Consider the following 22,249-nt stretch of genomic DNA (forward strand, 5'->3'; position numbering starts at 1 on the left):
AGTGGTGCATCAGCAGCGCTTTCTGTTTATTTTCTCATTTTGTATTTTCCTTTAGAGGAATAGCACACCTCTAATCAGTCGAGCACCTATCTTCCCATACGATGTCCAATTCCGTTTGGCGCTGAGACCATATATATATATTCAGTCGTACATGGATATACAAGTGTTGCATATCAGATTAATCAGCACAGTCTCCTTGTGTGACCTAGTCCTATTCGTTTGCAGTTAAGTTGCAGTTTCGGCAAAAAAGATGCCCAATGCTAGCGGAGTTGCACAGGGCCTGTCAGCTCACTTACGCCAGGCATCTCCCGCTGCACGGCCTGTCGAGGCTAGATGTATGAGGACACATCTCTGTCTTCCTTTTCCATCTCTCCTCATATATTCACAAGAATACACAGGCAATGCATTGGAGATAATGGAGAAATGAAAAGTGGAACACATCTATTATTATTATTATTATTATTATTATCCTTTATTTATATGGCGCCACAAGGGTTCCGCAGCGCCCAATTACAGACTACATATGCACATAATCAAAACAGGAAAACAGTGACTTACAGTTGATGACAATTTAGGACAAGTACAGGGTAACTAAGCATAACTACACCAGTAAATGACAGAGAAGTTCCAGGTGGCCAAAAAACTGCTTGATTTGGGCAGTTGAGGATTATTAAAGTAAGAAAAGGATAAGCACATGAGGGAAGAGGGCCCTACTCGTGAGAGCTTACAATCTAAGGGGAGGGGTAGACAGACAGGGGTGACACAGATGGGGTACATAGAGAGCGTAGAACAGAGGGTTAGGATGAGATTTGGCTGGGTTTGGTAAAGAAATGGGTCTTAAGAGCCGTTTGACGTTTTGTAGAGAGGTGGAGAGTCTGAGGGGGAGAGGTAAAGAATTCCAGAGGAAGGGAGCAGCACGTGAAAAATCTTGGAGATAGGAGTGAGAGGGAGTAATCAGAAGACAGGAGAGCCGGCGTGCATTAGCAGAGCGAAGAGGACGGGTGGGAGAGTAAAGGGAGATAAGGTCAGAGATGTAAATGGGAGAGGAGTGGGTGAGTGCTTTGTAGGTGAGAGTGAGAAGTTTGATCTAGTGCATCATACTTTTTTTTACAATAAAAACATCACCGCTAGAAGAACTTAGGCTTAAAAAAACAACAAAAAACTTTAAAACATTGCATTAAAAAAACCCACATCTTTAAAAAAAAATCTCTCCTGCAAGTCCGCATACCCAAAGAAGTGGCTCAAATCAGGTGAGCGTGTATAGACAATAGATTTTAAATGCCGGGACTTGGCTTCTCATTTCCGTGTTTGTCTTGCTGATATTACCGGAGCTCTCTATGTATCAGAGGAAGGTCACTCTCACCTGCTTTCTGATGCGTTTCAACCGCTGTGCTCTTTGTCATGGCATTCTTGAGAATCAATGCTTGTGTGTTCTGGAGAATAAATGAGGAGAGATGGAAAAAGGAAGACCGATACAGGGAGAGAGAGTGGTTGTGTTTGGAACAAACGGATATTATCAAACAACAAAGCGTCTGCTCCCACTGAAAGAAACAAAATTGGAAAATGCCTTGTTTAAATAAGGGACGTATGTTCTTTATTTCCTCTGCTTCAAGTAAGTTAACACCTTAAGGGGATAAAGAAGGACACTGCAAACTGTGTTTAATTGATGGCAAAGTTCTTTCATTCTGAGAGCCCTTCCAGGACATTTAAAGGAACGTGAAAAGGGGGATTGTGATGAAACTTTGACTTATTTTTCAGAGATACTCGGTACCGTCAACCTTGGATATATGTCTTTGTTTTAAAATATGACATATGTATGCAGATTTCATGCAGATTTTGTTTCTATTTGTGGAGTTTAACACGTTAATATTAATGTGCAAAGTCTGGGCATCGTCCGTTAGAATTTGGTCCTGCCTCCTTGGACTCAAATGGCGACTTTCAAAATTTCTTTGTAGCCAGCTGTGGGGCTTTCTTATATAGATTGTTAATTCTAATGATTAGGGGAACATACGTAATATAATATACAGTATATTAATATATACGAGGTCTGCACATCTTGTTATTGAAGTAAACATGTTCCAACGAGAAGAGCAACGGCAATTCAAAGGCCATCCCGGGAAAGGTTTCAAAGTTATTAGCAAAAACGATATTTTTTTAGAGCACATTAGCTGTTCTCCTACGTAAAGAGTTGGATAAGACGTTTGATGGCTTTGTGATGACAGCACGCTACTGTTTCAGCCTGTTCTTAGACTATGTGTAACTCTCTGGCTTCTCTCCGCAGGTGCTGCATACTGCCAGTTTATGGACATGCTCTTTCCAGCGTGCATAGGTCTAAAGAAGGTCAAATTCCAAGCCAAGCTGGAGCACGAGTACATTCACAATTTTAAACTGCTGCAAGCTTCATTTAAAAGAATGAATGTCGATAAGGTAGGATATTGCCAAAAAGAACTGGTCATACTTTCTCTGTTGCTGTCTACTGAAGGTTTTGGGAAAATTGCTGTCTGACCATGCAGTGACTAAAATAGTAGAGGGCCGAGTGCCAGACCATGATCTGCATCACATCAGCATCTCCTGGGAAAATCTCACCACAGCTGAGCCTACCCAGGAGCAGGCTTCTTACATTAAATGAATTAATATAGGTCTCTGCAATTGCTGTGGAACTAAATGGCAAAGAGTCATGGATACCCATATATAGACTATGTACTGTTTTGTTTTTTAAATCATAAGTATTTTTATTGATTTTCAAAAATTAATTTACAAACCTAAAGAAAAAGATAGGCACAAAACAAAACCTCACTAACAAATAACAATGATATAAAACATCCAGCAAAAAGAGCATACAGTACATACACATCAGAATAATAAAATGGTAAATAAACAGTACAAATTAAAAATATATACTGATATCAAACAGAACTAAAAGTTTCAACATCAAACAGTATCACTGACTGTATATGTACTAAGGCATGAGCTGGCGGAATGATAAGGCATGGGCTGGCGGAATGATAAGGCATGGGCTGGCGGAGGGATAAGGCATGGGCTGGCGGAGGGATAAGGCATGGGCTGGCGGAGGGATAAGGCATGGGCTGGCGGAGGGATAAGGCATGGGCTGGCGGAGGGATAGAGGCAAAGCAGGAATCTCTGGCCCGAACGGAGGGTTGTTGGGAGAATCAACAAGAGCACAATGAGATTCCTGCCACAACGACCAGACTCTGCCCAACTTTCAAGGATACTTTCTCTTCCCATACATAAACAGGAGAAGAGAGAGGTGGGGTCAGATACCATCCAACCACAGGCAATGCAGATTCTGGCTTACTGTGTATTAGATTTAGCTCAATACATCTATGTTCAGATTAAATGATGCCGTATATCCTCCTCTATCATTTCCTATAAATGTTCTGCAATTAAAAGGACATATGGTACTTTGCACTGGGTAATTGTGTTGCTCTGCACATTTCTCTATGGGGTGTATTCAATTCATGTCGGATGCTCTCTGACAGTACAGTATTCAATGCTGGCCACAAATGGCCAGCATTCCGGCTTTGTGGCCAGCATTCCGGCTTTGTGGCCAGCATTCCAACAATGCGGATTCGACTTGTTAACAAATCAAATATGCATTACCCTTAAACTGTTAGAAACAGCTGTGCTTCCGACAGAAACCCGTGGATCGGCGAGTTACGTGGTTTTCGACAAGTGCCAGTTTTTCAGACAGTTGGAAAAACGGCACTTGCATTGAATAGGTCAAATGCAAATTCAACCTATTCCTGTCGGAAAGTGCTGGTATTTCCGACTGCCAGAAATACCGGCACTAATTCAATAAAACCCTATGTGAGGCACTTAACTATTGGTGCACCCATAGGTCATTGCCTTTTGGTGACCAGATTATCAAAGTGGTAGAATATTTCCTCTGCTTTACCACAAAATAACTTCCACATATAGGATCATACACAGGATGGGCGCTACCATTAGCTGATGAGGGGCCTAAAGCACTGCATGACATAAGTGACATTATTTCATGCATTTACTCTGTGTTTTTTCCTCTGCGGAACCCCTGTACTAAGCACTGGGCACCCCAGAGACTTAAACTAAGTCTGACCACTTGCTCATTATCTAATAGTTGTGAAGAACGGTGTGCCTGCATGTGTGCCCTGCGCACATCCTGTGCTGTGATGCTGTTAACTGCTGGTCCTCCATGTTGGTAATAGACTGTGACACTGCCACACACCCAGGCACTTACTGTAATATTCTTCTCCTCTGCCTGAGGCACTGTTATCCCTGCTTGTTCCACACAAGGTAAGAAGCACTGGGAGCAGGGAGGTGGTGTGACATCTGAGAGGGAGAGGCGTGTTCGGTATGATATCCCGGCTGTCAGGATCCCAACAGTGGCATCCTGACGGCCGCAATACCGGCAGTGAGCACAGCTTTGAGCTCGGTGGCGATCTTTGTGTGGAGCCACCATCCGAGTGGTAATACTGGGGAAATACCGGTATTCCAATCGCCGACATTTTACCGGCTGTCAGGATTCAGGCGTCGGGATCCTGAACGCCAGGATATTAGCTACATCCCGGAGAGGCACCTAGTAATCTTTCCACCGGTCTTGAGTGCACGCCCATGTCAACTCAAATCAAGGTAGCTTTTCAGTGTCATATCTGTAATGTCAGTCCTTTCCCATAGGCAGTAGTGCTGTTAAAGCCACTGTGATGGAAATGCTAAGCAGCACAGATAGAAACTGTTAGACAAGCTTTCCTCTGTAATATACATACTGATTTCAGCCACAGATCAGACTCTGAACCGAATACTGTTCAATATATGGAGGCGGCTATGTCATACTCTGGATGAAGCCGCACAAGTTGTTACTTTGGCAGAATAAGTGGGGTTTCAGTTATCTTTTAAAGCTCAATTACAGGGTTAAACATAAAATGTTATACACTATGTAATAATTACACGAACATCCTGGCTGCTCACAGTTTTCTCAGAAACACACTGGAACTATGTTATTTAGCTCTGTAAAGTCAAGGACAGATAATTGTATCCCAGATTAAAGATATGATGCAATGCCGGCAGATCTGATAACTCATCTGCAGTTGCAATCTGTCAGGTAATTGGTATCTGTCCAAATAAAGCCCGTAAAAATCAGACCATAGAATACTACACACTGAAAGTTACACCAATATTTTTAAAATCGTGTAGCGTGATAATCTGCAGTAAAAGTGCAGGTATCATTAAATATATATAGTGATCAGTAATTTGGATGTCGTCTAACAGTCTGACCTTGATAGAAGTCTATCTCTCTTGTACATAATGTTACATATTCTGACCACACAGTCTGAGTTTAAAATAAAAAATCAATACATAACTGCAGTATCAGTTCAGGTTTAGAAGACTGGGTTTTGTTAAATGCTTAAAGGGAAGCATGTTTATAAGCCACATATCTGCATGCATGGCATTAAATGAATGTGCTGGATGTCCTAATGCATTAGACAGGCTCAGTGCTCCTCAACTAGCAATCCAAAAATATACTGCTTGTTAACTGTAAATATCTCATTGCTTGTTAACATGGCTTTCTGGTTATCTAACTCTCAGAAGATAAGCAGGAGTGTTTGGTCTATTGGTGTTCATAGTGTTGTGGTTTTTAAAGTGGTGGGTGAACTGGAACCGCAAGTCAAAATATAACTTGTTTGTACATTCACGTACAAAAAAAAACAAGATTAATGCACTATTTCTCTGACGTCCTAGTGGATGCTGGGGACTCCGTAAGGACCATGGGGAATAGACGGCTCCGCAGGAGACTGGGCACATCTAAAGAAAGATTTAGGACTATCTGGTGTGCACTGGCTCCTCCCCCTATGACCCTCCTCCAAGCCCCAGTTAGATTTCTGTGCCCGGCTGAGCTGGATGCACACTAGGGGCTCTCCTGAGCTCCTAGAAGAAAGTATAGTTTAGGTTTTTTATTTTCAGTGAGACCTGCTGGCAACAGGCTCACTGCAACGAGGGACTAAGGGGAGAAGAAGCGAACCTACCTAAGTGGTGGTAGCTTGGGCTTCTTAGGCTACTGGACACCATTAGCTCCAGAGGGATCGAACACAGGACCCGACCTCGTCGTCCGTTCCCGGAGCCGCGCCGCCGTCCCCCTTACAGAGCCAGAAACAAGAAGGTGGTCCGGAAAATCGGCGGCTGAAGACTTCTGTCTTCTCCAAGGTAGCGCACAGCACTGCAGCTGTGCGCCATTGCTCCTCATGCACACCACACACTGCGGTCACTGATGGGTGCAGGGCGCTGGGGGGGGGGGCGCCCTGAGCAGCAATAGTAACACCTTGGCTGGCAAAACTAACACCATATATAGCCCCAGAGGCTATATAGGTGTATATTAAACCCTGCCAAAAACGATAAAATAGCGGGAGAAAGCCCGCCGAAAAGGGGGCGGAGCCAACTCCCTCAGCACACTGGCGCCATTATTCCCTCACAGCTTCGCTGGAAGGAAGCTCCCTGGCTCTCCCCTGCAGTCCTGCACTACAGAAAGGGTAAAAAAGAGAGGGGGGGCACAATTTAGGCGCAGTATATATATATTATAGGCAGCTATAGGGGAAAACACTCTGTATAGTGATATCCCTGTGTTATATAGCGCCCTGGTGTGTGCTGGCATACTCTCCCTCTGTCTCCCCAAAGGGCTTTGTGGGGTCCTGTCCTCTGTAAGAGCATTCCCTGTGTGTCTGCTGTGTGTCGGTACTGCTGTGTCGACATGTATGATGAGGATAATGATGTGGAGGCGGAGCAAATGCCTGTGAATGTGATGTCACCCCCTGCGGGGTCGACACCAGTGTGGATGGACTTATGGAAGGAATTACGTGACAGTGTCAGCTCCTTACATAAAAGGTTTGATGACATAGGACAGCCGGCTACTCAGCTTGTGCCTGTCCAAGCGTCTCAAATGTCATCAGGGGCTATAAAACGCCCGCTACCTCAGATGACAGATACAGATGTCGACACGGATACCGACTCCAGTGTCGACGATGATGAGACGAGTGTACCCTCCAATAGATCCACCAGTTATATGATTGAGGCTATGAAAAATGTATTACACATTTCTGATGATACCCCAGGTACCACAAAAAAGGGTATTATGTTTGGTGAGAAAAAACTACCAGTAGTTTTTCCTGCATCTGACGAATTAAATGAGGTGTGTGAGGAAGCGTGGACTTCCCCAGATAAGAAATTGATAATTTCTAAACGGTTAATGGCTGCGTACCCTTTCCCGCCAGAGGATAGGTCACGCTGGGAAACACCCCTAGGGTAGATAAAGCACTGACACGCTTATCAAAGAAGGTGGCACTACCGTCTCTGGATACGGCCGCCCTAAAAGAACCTGCTGATAGAAAGCAGGAGAGTACCCTAAAAGCTATATACACACACACTGGCATTATATTGAGACCCGCTATTGCATCAGCTTGGATGTGCAGTGCTGCTGCTGCGTGGTCAGACTCCCTGTAGGAAAACATTGATACCATGGATAGGGACAATATTTTGCTAACGATTGACCATATAAAAGACGCGGTCTTATACATGCGTGATGCACAGAGGGATATTTGCCGGCTGGCATCAAAAATAAGCGCTATGTCCATTGCCGCCAGACGGGGGTTATGGACTAGGCAATGGTCAGGTGATGCCGACTCCAAGCGGCACATGGAAGTTTTACCCTATAAAGGGGTGGAACTTTTTGGGGAAGGTCTTTCAGACCTCGTTTCCACAGCTACTGCTGGGAAATCGACTTTTTTGCCACAGGCTAGCCCACAGCAAAAGAAAGCACCGTATTATCAGGTACAGTCCTTTCGGCCCCAGAAAAATAAGCGGGCTAGAGGCTCATCCTTTCTGCCGAGGGGCAGAGGAAGGGGGAAAAAGCTGCAGCACACAGCTAGTTCCCAGGAGCAGAAGTCCTCCCCTGCGTCCGGTAAGTCCACAGCATGACGCTGGGGCTGTTCAGGCGGAATCGGGAACGGTGGGGGCACGTCTCAGGTTTTTCAGCACACAGTGGGCTCTCTCACAAGTGGATCCCTGGGTCCTTCAAGTGGTATCTCAGGGGTACAGGCTGGAATTCGAGACGTCTCCCCCCCGCCGTTTCCTAAAATCTGCCTTGCCGGCAACTCCCTCTGCCAGGGAGGCAGTGTTGGTGGCTATTCAAAAACTGTATTCACAGAAAGTGATTGTCAAGGTACCCCTCCTTCAGCAAGGGAAGGGTTACTACTCCACAATGTTTGTGGTACCGAAACCGGACGCTTCGGTGAGACCCATCTTAAATTTAAAAGCCTTGAACACTTATATCAAAAGGTTCAAGTTCAAGATGGAATCGCTCAGGGCGGTTATTGCGAGCCTGGAGGAGGGGGATTACATGGTATCCATGGACATCAAGGATGCGTACCTGCATGTCCCCATTTACCCTCCGCACCAGGAGTACCTCAGATTTGTGGTACAGGACTGTCACTATCAGTTCCAGATGCTGCCGTTTGGGTTATCCACGGCACCGAGGGTCTTTACCAAGGTAATGGCCGAAATGATGATACTCCTTCGCAAGAAGGGAGTTTTAATTATCCCGTACTTGGACGATCTCCTGATAAAGGCGAGGTCCAAAGAACAGTTGATAGTGGGGTTGGCACTTTCTCAGGAAGTGCTACAACAGCACGGCTGGATTCTAAACATTCCAAAGTCACAGCTGGTCCCGACGACACGTCTTCTGTTCCTGGGAATGATTCTGGACACAGACCAGAAAAAAGTGTTTCTTCCACTGGAAAAAGCCGAGGAATTGTCATCTCTGGTCAGAGACATCCTAAAACCAGGAAAAGTGTCGGTACATCAATGCACACGAGTCCTGGGAAAAATGGTAGCTTCGTACGAAGCAATTCCATTCGGAAGGTTCCACGCAAGGACGTTCCAGTGGGACCTGTTGGACAAATGGTCCGGGTCCCATCTCCAGATGCAACAGCGGATAACCCTATCGGCCAGAACCAGGGTGTCGCTGCTGTGGTGGCTGCAGAGGGCTCATCTACTAGAGGGCCGCAGATTCGGAATACAGGACTGGGTCCTGGTGACCACGGATGCCAGCCTTCGGGGCTGGGGGGCAGTCACAAAGGGAAGAAATTTCCAAGGACTGTGGTCAGATCAGGAGATTTCTCTTCACATTAATATCCTGGAGCTAAGGGCCATTTACAATGCCCTAAGCCAGGCAAGACCCCTGCTTCAAAACCAGCCGGTACTGATCCAGTCAGACAACATCACGGCGGTCGCCCATGTAAACAGACAGGGCGGCACGAGAAGCAGGATGGCGATGGCAGAAGCCACAAGGATTCTCAGATGGGCAGAGAATCATGTGTTAGCACTGACGGCAGTGTTCATTCCGGGAGTGGACAACTGGGAAGCAGACTTCCTCAGCAGGCACGACCTCCACCCGGGAGAATGGGGACTTCATCCAGAAGTCTTCCAAATGCTGGTCAACCGGTGGGAAAAACCACAGGTAGACATGATGGCGTCCCGCCTCAACAAGAAGTTGACAAGATATTGCGCCCGGTCAAGAGACCCTCAGGCGATAGCGGTGGACGCTCTAGTGACACCATGGGTGTATCAGTCGGTTTATGTGTTTCCTCCTCTACCTCTCATACCCAAGGTACTGAGAATAATAAGAAGGCGAGGAGTGAAAACCATGCTCGTGGTTCCGGATTGGCCAAGAAGAGCTTGGTACCCGGAACTTCAAGAGATGCTTACAGAGGACCCTTGGCCTCTGCCGCTCAGACAAGACCTGCTGCAGCAGGGACCCTGTCTGTTCCAAGACTTACCGCGGCTGCGTTTGACGGCATGGCGGTTGAACACCGGATCCTGAAGGAAAAGGGTATTCCAGAGGAAGTCATCCCTACCCTGATCAAAGCCTGGAAGGATGTCACCGCAAGACATTATCACCGCATTTGGCGAAAATATGTTGCTTGGTGTGAGGCCATGAAGGCCCCGACGGAGGAATTTCAACTGGGTCGATTCCTGCACTTCCTGCAAGCAGGGGTGACGTTGGGCCTCAAATTGGGGTCCATAAAGGTCCAGATTTCGGCTCTGTCGATTTTCTTCCAAAAAGAACTGGCTTCACTGCCTGAAGTTTTGTCAAAGGAGTACTGCATATTCAGCCTCCTTTTGTGCCCCCAGTGGCACCTTGGGATCTCAATGTGGTTTTGGCATTCCTGAAATCACATTGGTTCGAACCACTTAAGACTGTGGATTTAAAATATCTCACGTGGAAAGTGGTCATGCTGTTGGCCCTGGCGTCGGCCAGGAGGGTTTCAGAATTGGCGGCTTTATCTTGTAAAAGCCCTTATCTGATTTTCCATATGGATAGGGCAGAATTGAGGACTCGTCCTCAGTTTCTCCCAAAGGTGGTCTCAGCTTTTCACTTGAACCAACCTATTGTGGTGCCTGCGGCTACTGGGGACTTGGAGGATTTATATTTCCAGGACGGCTGGAGTCAGAAAGACTGACTCGCTGTTTATCCTGTATGCACCCACCAAGCTGGGTGCTCCTGCTTCTAAGCAGTCTATTGCACGCTGGATTTGTAGCACTATTCAGCTGGCGCATTCTGCGGTGGGCTTACCGCAGCCTAAATCTGTAAAAGCCCATTCTACACGGAAGGTGGGCTCATCTTGGGCGGCTGCCCGAGGGGTCTCGGCTTTACAACTTTGCCGAGCAGCTACTTGGTCGGGGGCAAACACGTTTGCAAAATTCTACAAATTTGATACCCTGGCTGAGGAGGACCTGGAATTCTCTCATTCGGTGCTGCAGAGTCATCCGCACTCTCCCGCCCGTTTGGGAGCTTTGGTATAATCCCCATGGTCCTTACGGAGTCCCCAGCATCCACTAGGACGTCAGAGAAAATAAGAATTTACTCACCGGTAATTATATTTCTCGTAGTCCGTAGTGGATGCTGGGCGCCCATCCCAAGTGCGGATTGTCTGCGATACCTGTACATAGTTATTGTTACAAAAATCGGGTTTTGTTGTGAGCCATCTCTTCAGAGGCTCCATTTGTTATCATACTGTTAACCGGGGTTCCTATCACGTGTTATATGGTGTGATTGGTGTGGCTGGTATGAGTCTTACCCGGGATTCAAAAATCCTTCCTTATTGTGTCAGCTCTTCCGGGCACAGTTCCTAACTGAGGCTTGGAGGAGGGTCATAGGGGGAGGAGCCAGTGCACACCAGATAGTCCTAAATCTTTCTTTAGATGTGCCCAGTCTCCTGCGGAACCGTCTATTCCCCATGGTCCTTACGGAGTCCCCAGCATCCACTACGGACTACGAGAAATAGAATTACCGGTGAGTGAATTCTTATTTTTTGACCCAGTTTAAAAGCTTCTTATTTTTGAAACATATCAAAGCTAGTTTATTACCAAGTAACTAAAGCTTGTGTTCAGCATGCTATCTGTTCCACATTGGTGAAAGAATAACTATATGTACTTAAATGACAGTGCATCTATATCTTACATCTAGGGCACTTGTGGCCATGGCCGGATTAAGGGTGGGGGGGGGCCTAGGTGCAACTAAGATGTGGGGGCCCCCACAACTCCACCCCTGAGCGCACCCCCGACCCTTTACCCACACTCAGACACACACACACCGATGGCCAGATGGACCGGTCCGTCCAGTGGAATCAGGAGCTGCCTCCTCTGGGTAGCAGGTCATGTGACCAGCCCAGAATCCACGTTCAGCAGGCTTCAGGAGAACTGTCATTGAAGCCACTGCCGGAAGTGGAGTGGAGAAAGCCATGCTGCATATCAGCACACAGCGTTGCACACTCTGCCAGTCCAGGATTGCCTGTATGCTGCCCTCAGCAGCAGCAGTTGTGACCGCCTCAGTGTCTCGCTGGAGGTCACTACACAATCCCGCGACACTCACTATACACAGAGGAGCTCCCTGTGGCTGCTGCTAATGAACAGTTGAGCCGCGGATTCAAACAGCAGTGTGGTGGCTCCTAATGTGTAGAGACCCTGGGACGGCCGCCCCTATCACCCTTGCTTTATTCCAGCCCTGCTTGTGGCAGCACCATAATTTAAATAATAGACTAAGGGGTCTATTTACTAAGCCTTGGATGGAGATAATGTGGAAGGAGATAAAGTACCAGCCAATCAGCTCCTAACTGTCATTTTTCAAACACAGCCTGTGACATAGCAGTTAGGAGCTGATTGGCTGGTACTTTATCTCCGGCGACTTTATCTCCATTCAAGGCTTAGTAAATAGACCCCTAATTATCTTTTGGGTTATTATGTTATGCATGAAATGTGTGCAAATTAGGGCAGAGATCTCAGAGTAGATGTTTGGAGGGTCTGTCAGCTATTCAATACATTCTGTTGTGAGCTTCCTCTTTTGGAGTACCAGATGTGTCGTACATAGACACTTGTGGAGCAAATCGCTGTCAGCACCACTGTCGCTGCCACCACATGCCACTGAATTTAATCTGCCCCCGTGGGGTCCCGGAACGATGGAGCACTTAAACTTAAGTACAGTAGATTTGCACACACAGATCCCTTAAGTCACAGTTAAATGTCCAACTTATTTTTCTCATACGTCCTAGAGGATGCTGGGGATGCTTCAAGAACCATGGGGTATAGACGGGATCCGCTGGAGACATGGCCACACTATAAGACTTTGAATGGGTGTGAACTGGCTCCTCCCTCTATGCCCCTCCTCCAGACTCCAGTTAGATTTTGTGCCCAGTGAGACTGGATGCACACTGAGGAGCTCTCCAGAGTTTCTCAGGAAAAGACTTTATTAGGTTTGATATTTTCAGGGAGACCTGCTGGCTACAGGCTCCCTGCATCGTGGGACTGAAGGGAGAGAAGCAGACCTACTTCTTAAGAGTTCAAGGGCTCTGCTTCTTAGGCTACTGGACACCATTAGCTCCAGAGGGTTCGGTCACTTGGTACGCCTAGCTGCCTGTTACTGGAGCCGCGCCGTCACCCCCCTCGCAGAGCCAGAAGATTGAAGCCAGGTGAGTATGAGAAGAACTGAAGACTTCAGTGACGGCAGAAGATGTGTCTGAGGTACCGCGCAGCGCGCCATGCTCCCACACAGATCTCGGCACTGAGGGTGCAGGGCGCAGGGGGGGACCTCAGACAGCACTGGCATAGTAGTTAACAGTGCCCGGGCACTAGTTAAGGGACCCCCGCCAGTATAAAGAATTTGAGCGGGACGGAAGCTTGCCATGTAGTGGGCGGGGCTTAGCCCGCACAACTCTGACCGGCGCCATTTTTTCTCTTCACAGTAGGCTGCAGAGACGCTGGCCCTGTCCTCCACACTGTGCAAGTAACAGGTGTAAAATGGGGGGGAAGCCACTGGCAATTTGGTTGTTTATCTTTATATCACAAAGCGCTGGCAGGTCTGGGCAGTCGTATTACTGGTCTCAGTACCGGGATAGGCACTGGGTGTGAGCTGGCAGGACTCTCTCTGTGTCTCTCTGGCAGGCTTTAGTGTGGGTCTGTCTCCTATAGCCTCAGTGTGGTTGTGGCTGTCGGTACGTATGTGTGTGTCGACATGTCTGAGGCTAAATGCTCCTCCCAGGAGGAGGCTGGAGTGGGGACAGACAATTATGTGAGAGTGGCTGTGTCGGACCGCCGACAGATGATTGGGTGAATATGTTAAGTTTTTTAAACGCAAATGTGACTAAGTTGGCTAAGAGATTTGATAAATCTGAGTCTAAGAACCAGACATGGAGGAAATCCATGGAGGATGCTTTGTCACAGGCCCAGACCCCTTCGGGGGTCACAGAAACGTGCATTTACCCAGATAGCAGATACAGATACCGACACTCACTCTGATTCCAGTGTCGACTATAGTGATGCCAGATTACATCCGAAACTGGCTAAGAGTATTCAGTACATGATTGTGGCGATAAAAGACGTGTTACATAACACTGAGGACCCTGCTGTTCCTGATACAAGGGTCTGTATGTTTAAAGGGAAAAAACCTGAGGTAACGTTTCCTCCCTCTCATGAACTGAACGCACTTTTTTAAAAAGCTTGGGAAAATCCTGACAAAAAGATACATGTTCCCAAAAGAATTCCAATGGCATATCCGTTCCCCTTTGGGGACAGGGAAAGGTGGGAGTCAATCCCCACGGTAGACAAAGCTTTATCGCGTCTATCCAAAAAGGTAGCGCTTCCGTCCCCTGACACGAGAGCCCTAAAGGATCCTGCGGATCGTAAGCGGGAAAATACCCTTAAATCCATTTATGTCACTACTCAGGCCTGCCGTTGCTTTGGCGTGGGTGAGTAGCGCTATTGAAAAGTGGGCAGATAACCTGTCCTCTGAGGTAGATACCCTAGACAGGGATAGTGTGATTTTGACTTTGGGTCACATCAAGGATGCTGCAGCATATTTAAAGGAAGCTGTAAGGGATATTGGCCTTTTGGGATCAAGGGCCAATGCCATGGCAGTCTCAGCAAGGAGAGCATTGTGGATTCATCAATGGAATGCTGATGCTGACTCTAAGAAGGCGATGGAGTCTCTACCGTTTAACGGTAAGGTCTTGTTTGGTGACGGCCTCACTGACCTGGTGTCTACAGATACCGCGGGTAAGTCATCTTTTTTACCTTATGTTCCTGCACAGCAGAGGAAATCGCCTCACTATCAGATGTAGTCCTTTCGGCCCAACAAATTCAAAAAAGGACGTGGGTCCTCCTTCCTTGCTGCGAGGGGGAGAGCAAGGGGAAAAAGGTCACAGGCTGTGGCAAGTTCCCAGGAGCAGAAGTCCTCCCCGGCTTCTATCAAATCAACCGCATGACGATGGGGCTCCTCTGAGGGAAGCCGCTCCAGTGGGGGCATGTCTCAAACTATTCAGTCAGGTCTGGATGCGCTCGGACATGGATCCTTGGATAGTAGACATAGTAACCAAAGGGTACAAGTTAGAGTTTCAAGACGTGCCCCCTCACCGATTTTTCAAATCAGCCTTGCCAGCTTCTCTTCCAGAAAGGGAGATAGTAAGCGCTGCGATACTAAAGTTGTGTCAAATTCAAGTGATTGTCAAGGTACCCCCGTCTCATCAGGGGGAAGGTTTTTATTCGAGCCTGTTCGTGGTCCCAAAGCCGGTTGGCTCAGTCAGACCGATTCTAAACCTAAAATCCCTCAATTTCTTTCTGAAAAGATTCAAGTTCAAGATGGAGTCTCTACGAGCAGTGATCTCCAGTCTGGAGGAGGGGGATTTTATGGTGTCAGTCGACATAAAGGATGCCTACTTACATGTCCCCATATATCCTCCACATCAGGCTTACCTGAGATTTGCTGTGCAGGATTGTCATTACCAATTTCAGACGTTGCCATTTGGTCTGTCCACGGCTCCGAGGATTTTCACCAAAGTAATGGCGGAAATGATGGTTCTCCTGCGAAAGCAGGGAATCACAATTATCCCGTACTTGGACGATCTCCTCATAAAGGCGAGGTCCAAGGAGCAATTGTTGCAGAATGTTGCTCTTTCACTGACGATTTTGCAACAGCACGGTTGGTTGGCTCCTGAATTTGCAAAAATTACAGTTGGATCCAATGACACGGCTGTCATTCCTGGGTATGATTCTGGATACAGAATTGCAGAGAGTTTTTCTTCCAGTGGAAAAAGCTCTGGAAATACAGAACATGGTAAAACAGATTCTGAAACCGGCAAAGGTGTCAGTTCTTCACTGCACTCGGTTGCTGGGGAAGATGGTGGCGGCCTACGAGGCCATTCCGTATGGCAGGTTCCATGCAGGGTGTTTCAGTGGAACCTGCTGGACCAGTGGTCCGGGTCTCACCTGGACATGCACCGGAAAATAATTCTGTGTCCCAGGACCAGAATTTCCCTTCTGTGGTGGCTGCACAGTTCTCACCTTCTGGAGGGACGCAGGTTCAGGATTGGATGCTGGTGACCACGGATGCAAGCCTCCGAGGCTGGGGAGCAGTCACACAGGGAAGAAACTTTCAGGGAAAGTGGTCGAGCCAGGAAGCTTGTCTACGCATAAACATTCTGGAATTAAGAGCCATGCACAACGGCATACTGCAAGCAGAACATCTTCGAGGTCTGCCGGTCTTGATTCAGTCAGACAACGTGACAGCAGTGGCGTACATAAACCGCCAAGGTGGAACAAAGAGCAGAGCGGTGATGGCCGAGGCGACGAAGATTCTTCGCTAGGTGGAAAGACATGCCAGCGCTCAGGCAGCGGTCTTCATTCCAGGAGTGGACAACTGGGAAGCAGACTTCCTCAGCAGACACGATCTCCATCCTGGAGAGTGGGGTCTTCATCAAGAGGTCTTTGCACAAGTGACAAGTCGTTGGGGAGTTCCTCAAGTGGACATGATGGTGTCCCGCCTCAACAAGAAACTTCAGATATATTGTTCCAGGTCAAGGGACCCTCAGGCGATAGCGGTAGATGCCCTAGTGACACCGTGGGTGTTTCAGTCGGTCTATGTGTTCCCTCCACTTCCACTCATTCCAAAGGTGATAAAAATTATAAGAAGGACAAGGGTTCAGGCGATCCTCATTGTTCCAGATTGGCCAAAAAGGGCCTGGTATCCAGATCTTCAGGAGTTGCTCATAGAAGATCCCTGGCCTTTTCCTCTTCGGGAGGACCTGTTACAACAGGGGCCGTGCCGTGCGTGTATCAGGACTTACCGCGACTGCGTTTGACGGCGTGGCGGTTGAACGCCAAATCCTAGCCCGAAAGGGTATTCCAAGTGATGTCATTCCTACACTTCTTCAAGCTAGAAAAGAAGTAACGGCAAAGCATTACCACCGTATTTGGAGGAAATATGTGTCTTGGTGTGAATCCAAGAAGGCTCCTACGGAAGAATTTCACCTGGGGCGTTTGCTCCATTTCCTACAAGCAGGTGTGGATGCGGGCCTAAAGTTAGGCTCAATTAAAGTACAGATTTTGGCCTTGACTATCTTTTTTCAAAAAGAATTGGCCTCCCTTCCAGAAGTTCAGACCTTCGTAAAAGGCGTGCTGCACATCCAACCTCCCTTTGTGCCCCCAGTGGCACCATGGGACCTTAATGTGGTGTTGCAATTCTTGCAATCACATTGGTTTGAACCTTTGCGCAAGGTTGAGTTAAAATTCCTTACTTGGAAAGTGGTCATGTTGTTGGCCTTGGCATCTGCAAGGCGAGTGTCTGAGTTGGTGGCTTTGTCTCACAAAAGCCCCTATTTGATTTTCCATGCTGATAGAGCGGAGTTGAGAACTCGTCAGCAATTTCTGCCAAAAGTGGTTTTCATCATTTCATGTTAACCAGCCTGTTATGGTGCCAGCGGTTACTGACGTCTTGGCGGAGTCAAAGTCTCTCGATGTGGTCAGAGCTTTGAAGATCTATGTCACCAGAACGGCGCAGATTAGGAAAACAGAGGCTCTGTTTGTCCTGTGGGCTCCGAACAAGATTGGGGCTCCTGCTTCTAAGCAGACTATTGTGCGCTGGATTTGTAATACGATTCAGCAGGAATCATTCTACGGCAGGATTGCCGTTACCGAGATCGGTGAAAGCCCATTCTACCAGAAAGGTGGGCTCATCCTGAGCGGCTGCCCGGGGAGTCTCGGCGTTACAACTTTGCCGAACTGCTACTTGGTCGGGTTCCAACACCTTTGCAAAATTTTACGCAGAGTCATCCACACTCTCCTGCCCGTTCTAGACCTTTGGTATAAACCCCATGGTTCTTGAAGCATCCCCAGCATCCTCTAGGACTTATGAGAAAATAGGATTTTAATACCTACCGGTAAATCCTTTTCTCTTAGTCCGTAGAGGATGCTGGGCGCCTGTCCCAGTGCGGGCTGTATCTGCAGTTTGGTTATAGTTACGCTCATGTTGCGTTGAGTTCAGTCAATCTGTGACTGTTGTTGGTCATGCCATTGCATGCGTTGTTGTTGAATGCCATGTTGTACGGCGTGTTAGTGGTGTGAGCTGGTATGTATCTCACCTTAGTTTAAATTAATTAAGTAAATCCTTTTCAACGAAATGTCCGTCACCCTGGCCACAGTTCCTATAACTGGAGTCTGGAGGAGACACATAGAGGGAGGAGCCAGTTCACACCCATTCAAAGTCTTATAGTATGCCCATGTCTCCTGCGGATCCCGTCTATACCCCATGGTTCTTGAAGCATCCCCAGCATCCTCTACGGACTAAGAGAAAAGGATTTACCAGTAGGTATTAAAATCCTATTATATGCTTTAAGCTTTTTGTCATTTATCCATTCTTTCCCATTATCTATGGTCTGTGTGATGTGGCTTTAACCATTTGTGATTCAGATGTAGTGGAATGTGCTCTCTCAACTTCACTTTTTAACAGAGCTGCAGTGGAAAGTCAGAGTAAAGACAAAACATGACATTCTTAACTTCACATGCGGACATCTCAGTCTCCGCGGCAGATTCAGTTATCCATCGGCAGCTTGCCTTGCACATTTATTTATTTTTTATTAACAGTTTCTTACATAGTGCAGCAAATACCTCTTTGTGGATTGCAGTAGGCAGGTTCTGTGCGCAGCTTCCTATGCCTTCTGCAGCTATCGGATGGAAGCCACCAGGGCCCGTTCTGGTGACTTCTGCACCTAATTATGTCTGCCCCCTTAATTTGTGACACATACTGTATCTGTTTATGAGGCTGTTCATAGGCAATTAACATAAAGAAATGTGTATAGTTAAATGGAATTTATTATACTTTAGGCATGGAGATCCAAATGACAGAAAAGCTCATTATCCAGAATTTCCTCACCATTTGCACGCACGCATTAGTAACATAGTATCTAAGGTTGAATAAAGACAATTGTCCATCGAGTTCAACCTATTTGTGGTCTCCTATGCAGGATTATTTGGTCTAAAATTTTGACTAATCTAATGTCTGCCGTTACGTTTTATCCCTCTTTTTATAGTAACTATAGTGCGTGACTAAGCACCATAACCCTGGATATCCTTATCCATTAGGAATTTATCTAACCCTTTCTTAAAGGTGTTGACTGAGTCCGCCATTACAACTCCCTCAGGCAGGGAATTCCAAACAAGTATTTGGAAAAAGCCTTTACGCCATATTGTGCAGAATCTCCTCTCCTCTAACCTGAGCGAGTGTCCACGAGTCCTCTGTGTTGATCTAACCAAAAACAGGTCCTGCGCAAGATCTGTGTATTGTCCCCTTATATATTTGTAGATGTTGATCATGTCCCATCTTAGTCTCCTCTTTTCCAGTGTAAACATGCCTAGTCTTGCAAGCCTTTCCTCGTATTCCAGCGTCTCCATGCCCTTAATTAGTTTGGTCGCCCGCCTCTGAACCTTTTCTAGCTCCAAGATATCCTTTTTGTAGTATGGTGCCCAGAATTGTACACAGTGTTCAAGGTGTGGCCTCACTAGTGATTTATATAACGGGAGTATAACACTCTCGTCCCTTGCATCGATTCCCCGTTTTATGCATACTAATATCTTATTAGCCTTCTTTGCTGCAATCCTACTTTGGGTACCTCTGCTTAGTTTGCTATCTATGAGGACACTTAAGTCCTTTTCCAGTACAGAATCCCATACATTTACCCCATTTAGTATGTAGGTGTTATTTTTGTTTTTGTTACCACAGTGCATTACCTTACACTTGTCTGTATTGAAGTGCATTCTCCATTTGGCTGCCCATGCTTCTAATTTAACCAAGTCATTCTGAAGCGACTCAGCATCCTCCTCCGTATTTATAGCCTTACACAATTTGGTATCATCTGCAAAAATTGACACCATGCTCTCTAAACCTAATGAAAATATTGAACAATAGCGGTCCTAATACTGAGCCTTGTGGCACACCACTTAGCACTTCAGTCCAATTTGAAAAAGATCCATTAACCACAATGCGGTTAATCCACAATCCATTAACCACCCTATTATCTAACCACTTTTCTCTAACATCCTAGAGGATGCTGGGACTCCGTAAGGACCATGGTGATAGACGGGCTCAGCAGGAGACATGGGCACTTTAAGAAAGACTTTGACTCTGGGTGTGCACTGGCTCCTCCCTCTATGCCCCTCCTCCAGACCTCAGTTTGATACTGTGCCCAGTGGAGACTGGGTGCATTTCAGGAGCTCTCCTGAGTTTCCTGTAAGAAAGCATTTTTGTTAGGTTTTTTATTTTCAGGGAGCCTGCTGGCAACAGACTCCCTGCATCGAGGGACTGAGGAGAGAGAAACAGACCCACTTCTCTGAGTTTCAGGGCTCTGTTTCTTAGGCTACTGGACACCATTAGCTCCAGAGGGATCGGTACGCAGGTCTCACCCTCGCCGTCCGTCCCAGAGCCGCGCTGCCGTCCTCCTCGCAGAGCCGGAAGAAAGAAGCCGGGTGAGTATGTGAGGAAAAGACCATCTGAGGCGGCAGAAGACACCTTGATCTTCATGGAGGTAACGCACAGCACGGCAGCTGTGCGCCATTGCTCCCCTTCACCTCACACACCTCGGTCACTGTAAGGGCGCAGGGGGGGGGCGCCCTGGGCAGCAATATAAACCTTTCTTATGGCAAATACACATATATACATGTACAGCTGGGCACTTTACATGTATATAAAGAGCACCCGCCATGTTATTGGAAAATTTGAGCGGGACAGAAGCCCGCCGCCGAGGGGGCGGGGCTTCTCCCTCAGCACTCACCAGCGCCATTTTTTCTCCACAGCACCGCTGAGAGGAAGCTCCCCCGGACTCTCCCCTGCTTGACACACGGTGAAAGAAGGGTTTTTAATGTAGAGGGGGGGGGGGCACATAATTGGCGCATATATACAACAAAAGCGCTACTGGGTAAACATACTGTGTTTTTTCCTGGGTTATATAGCGCTGGGGTGTGTGCTGGCATACTCTCTCTCTCTGTCTCTCCAAAGGGCCTGGTGGGGAACCTGTCTTCAGAGCTTCCCTGTGTATGTGTGGTGTGTCGATACGTGTGTGTCGACATGTCTGAGGTTGAAGGCTCACCTAAGGAGGAGGGGGAGTGTATGAATGTTAGGTCTCCGTCGGCAGTGCCGACACCTGACTGGATGGATATGTGGAATGTTTTAAGTGCTAATGTTAATTTATTGCACAAAAGACTAGACAAAGCTGAAGCTGGGGTACAGTCAGGGAGTCAACCCATGCCTGTCCCAATGTCGTCTGGACCCTCGGGGTCTCAGAAGCTCACTATCCCAAATAGTTGACACAGATACCGACACGGATTCAGACTCCAGTGTCGACTACGATGATGCAAAATTACAGCCAAAGGTGGCTAAATGTATTCGATATATGATTATCGCAATAAAATATGTTTTGCATATCACTGAGGAACCCCCTGTCCCTGACACGAGGGTACATATGTATAAGGAAAAGAAACCTGAGGTCTCCTTTCCCTCCTCACATGAGCTGAACGAATTATGCGAAAAAGCGTGGGAAACTCCAGCCAAAAAACTGCAGATTCCCAAAAGGATTCTGATAGCGTATCCTTTCCCGTCGCAGGACAGGATACGGTGGGAATCCTCCCCTAGGGTAGACAAAGCTTTGACGCGCTTATCAAAAAAGATAGCGCTTCCATCCCAAGATACGGCTACCCTCAAGGATCCTGCTGACCGCAAGCAGGTGGTTACCTTGAAGTCCATTTACACACATTCTGGTACGTTACTCAGACCGGCTATTGCGTCGGCCTGGGTTTGTAGTGCTGTAGCAGCATGGACAGATTCCTTATCGGCGGATATTGAGACTCTTGATAAGGATACCATTTTAATGACCCTAGGGCATATAAAAGATGCTGTCTTATATATGAGGGATGCTCAAAGAGACATTAGTTTACTGGGTTCCAGGATAAATGCTATGTCTATTTCTGCTAGGTGTGTCTTATGGACCCGACAGTGGACAGGTGATGCCGACTCCAAGAGACATATAGAGTTGTTGCCTTACAAGGGTGAGGAATTGTTTGGAGAGGGCCTCTCGGACCTCGTCGCTACGGCAGGTAAATCACATTTTTTGCCACAAATTCCATCACAATCTAAGAAAGCGCCTCATTATCAGATGCAGTCCTTTCGTTCCAATAAAAGCAAGAGAGTACGTGGATCGTCCTTTCTTGCCAGAGGTAAGGGCAGAGGGAAAAAGCTGCACAGCTAGTTCCCAGGAACAGAAGTCCTCCCCGGCCTCTGCAAAAGCCACCGCATGACGCTGGGGCTCCCCTGAGGGAGTCCGCTCCAGTGGGGGCACGTCTTCGACTGTTCATCCACATCTGGGTCCACTCACAGGTGGATCCCTGGGCA

At 47.3% G+C, this 22,249-nt stretch overlaps 1 protein-coding gene across 3 annotated transcripts in view; it reads left to right on the plus strand.

Moving 5' to 3' along the window:
* The window catches only part of MAPRE2 (microtubule associated protein RP/EB family member 2), a 495,635-nt gene that overhangs the window by 411,687 nt on the left and 61,699 nt on the right, over nt 1-22,249 (plus strand). For all 3 annotated transcript variants that reach the window (XM_063923682.1, XM_063923681.1, XM_063923683.1), the window contains one exon: nt 2,282-2,427. In XM_063923682.1, coding sequence (XP_063779752.1) covers nt 2,282-2,427 — 146 coding nt within the window. The remainder of the gene's footprint in view (nt 1-2,281; nt 2,428-22,249) is intronic.

This window comes from Pseudophryne corroboree, chromosome 5 (assembly GCF_028390025.1).
Source record: "Pseudophryne corroboree isolate aPseCor3 chromosome 5, aPseCor3.hap2, whole genome shotgun sequence".
NCBI classification, from domain to species: domain Eukaryota; kingdom Metazoa; phylum Chordata; class Amphibia; order Anura; family Myobatrachidae; genus Pseudophryne; species Pseudophryne corroboree.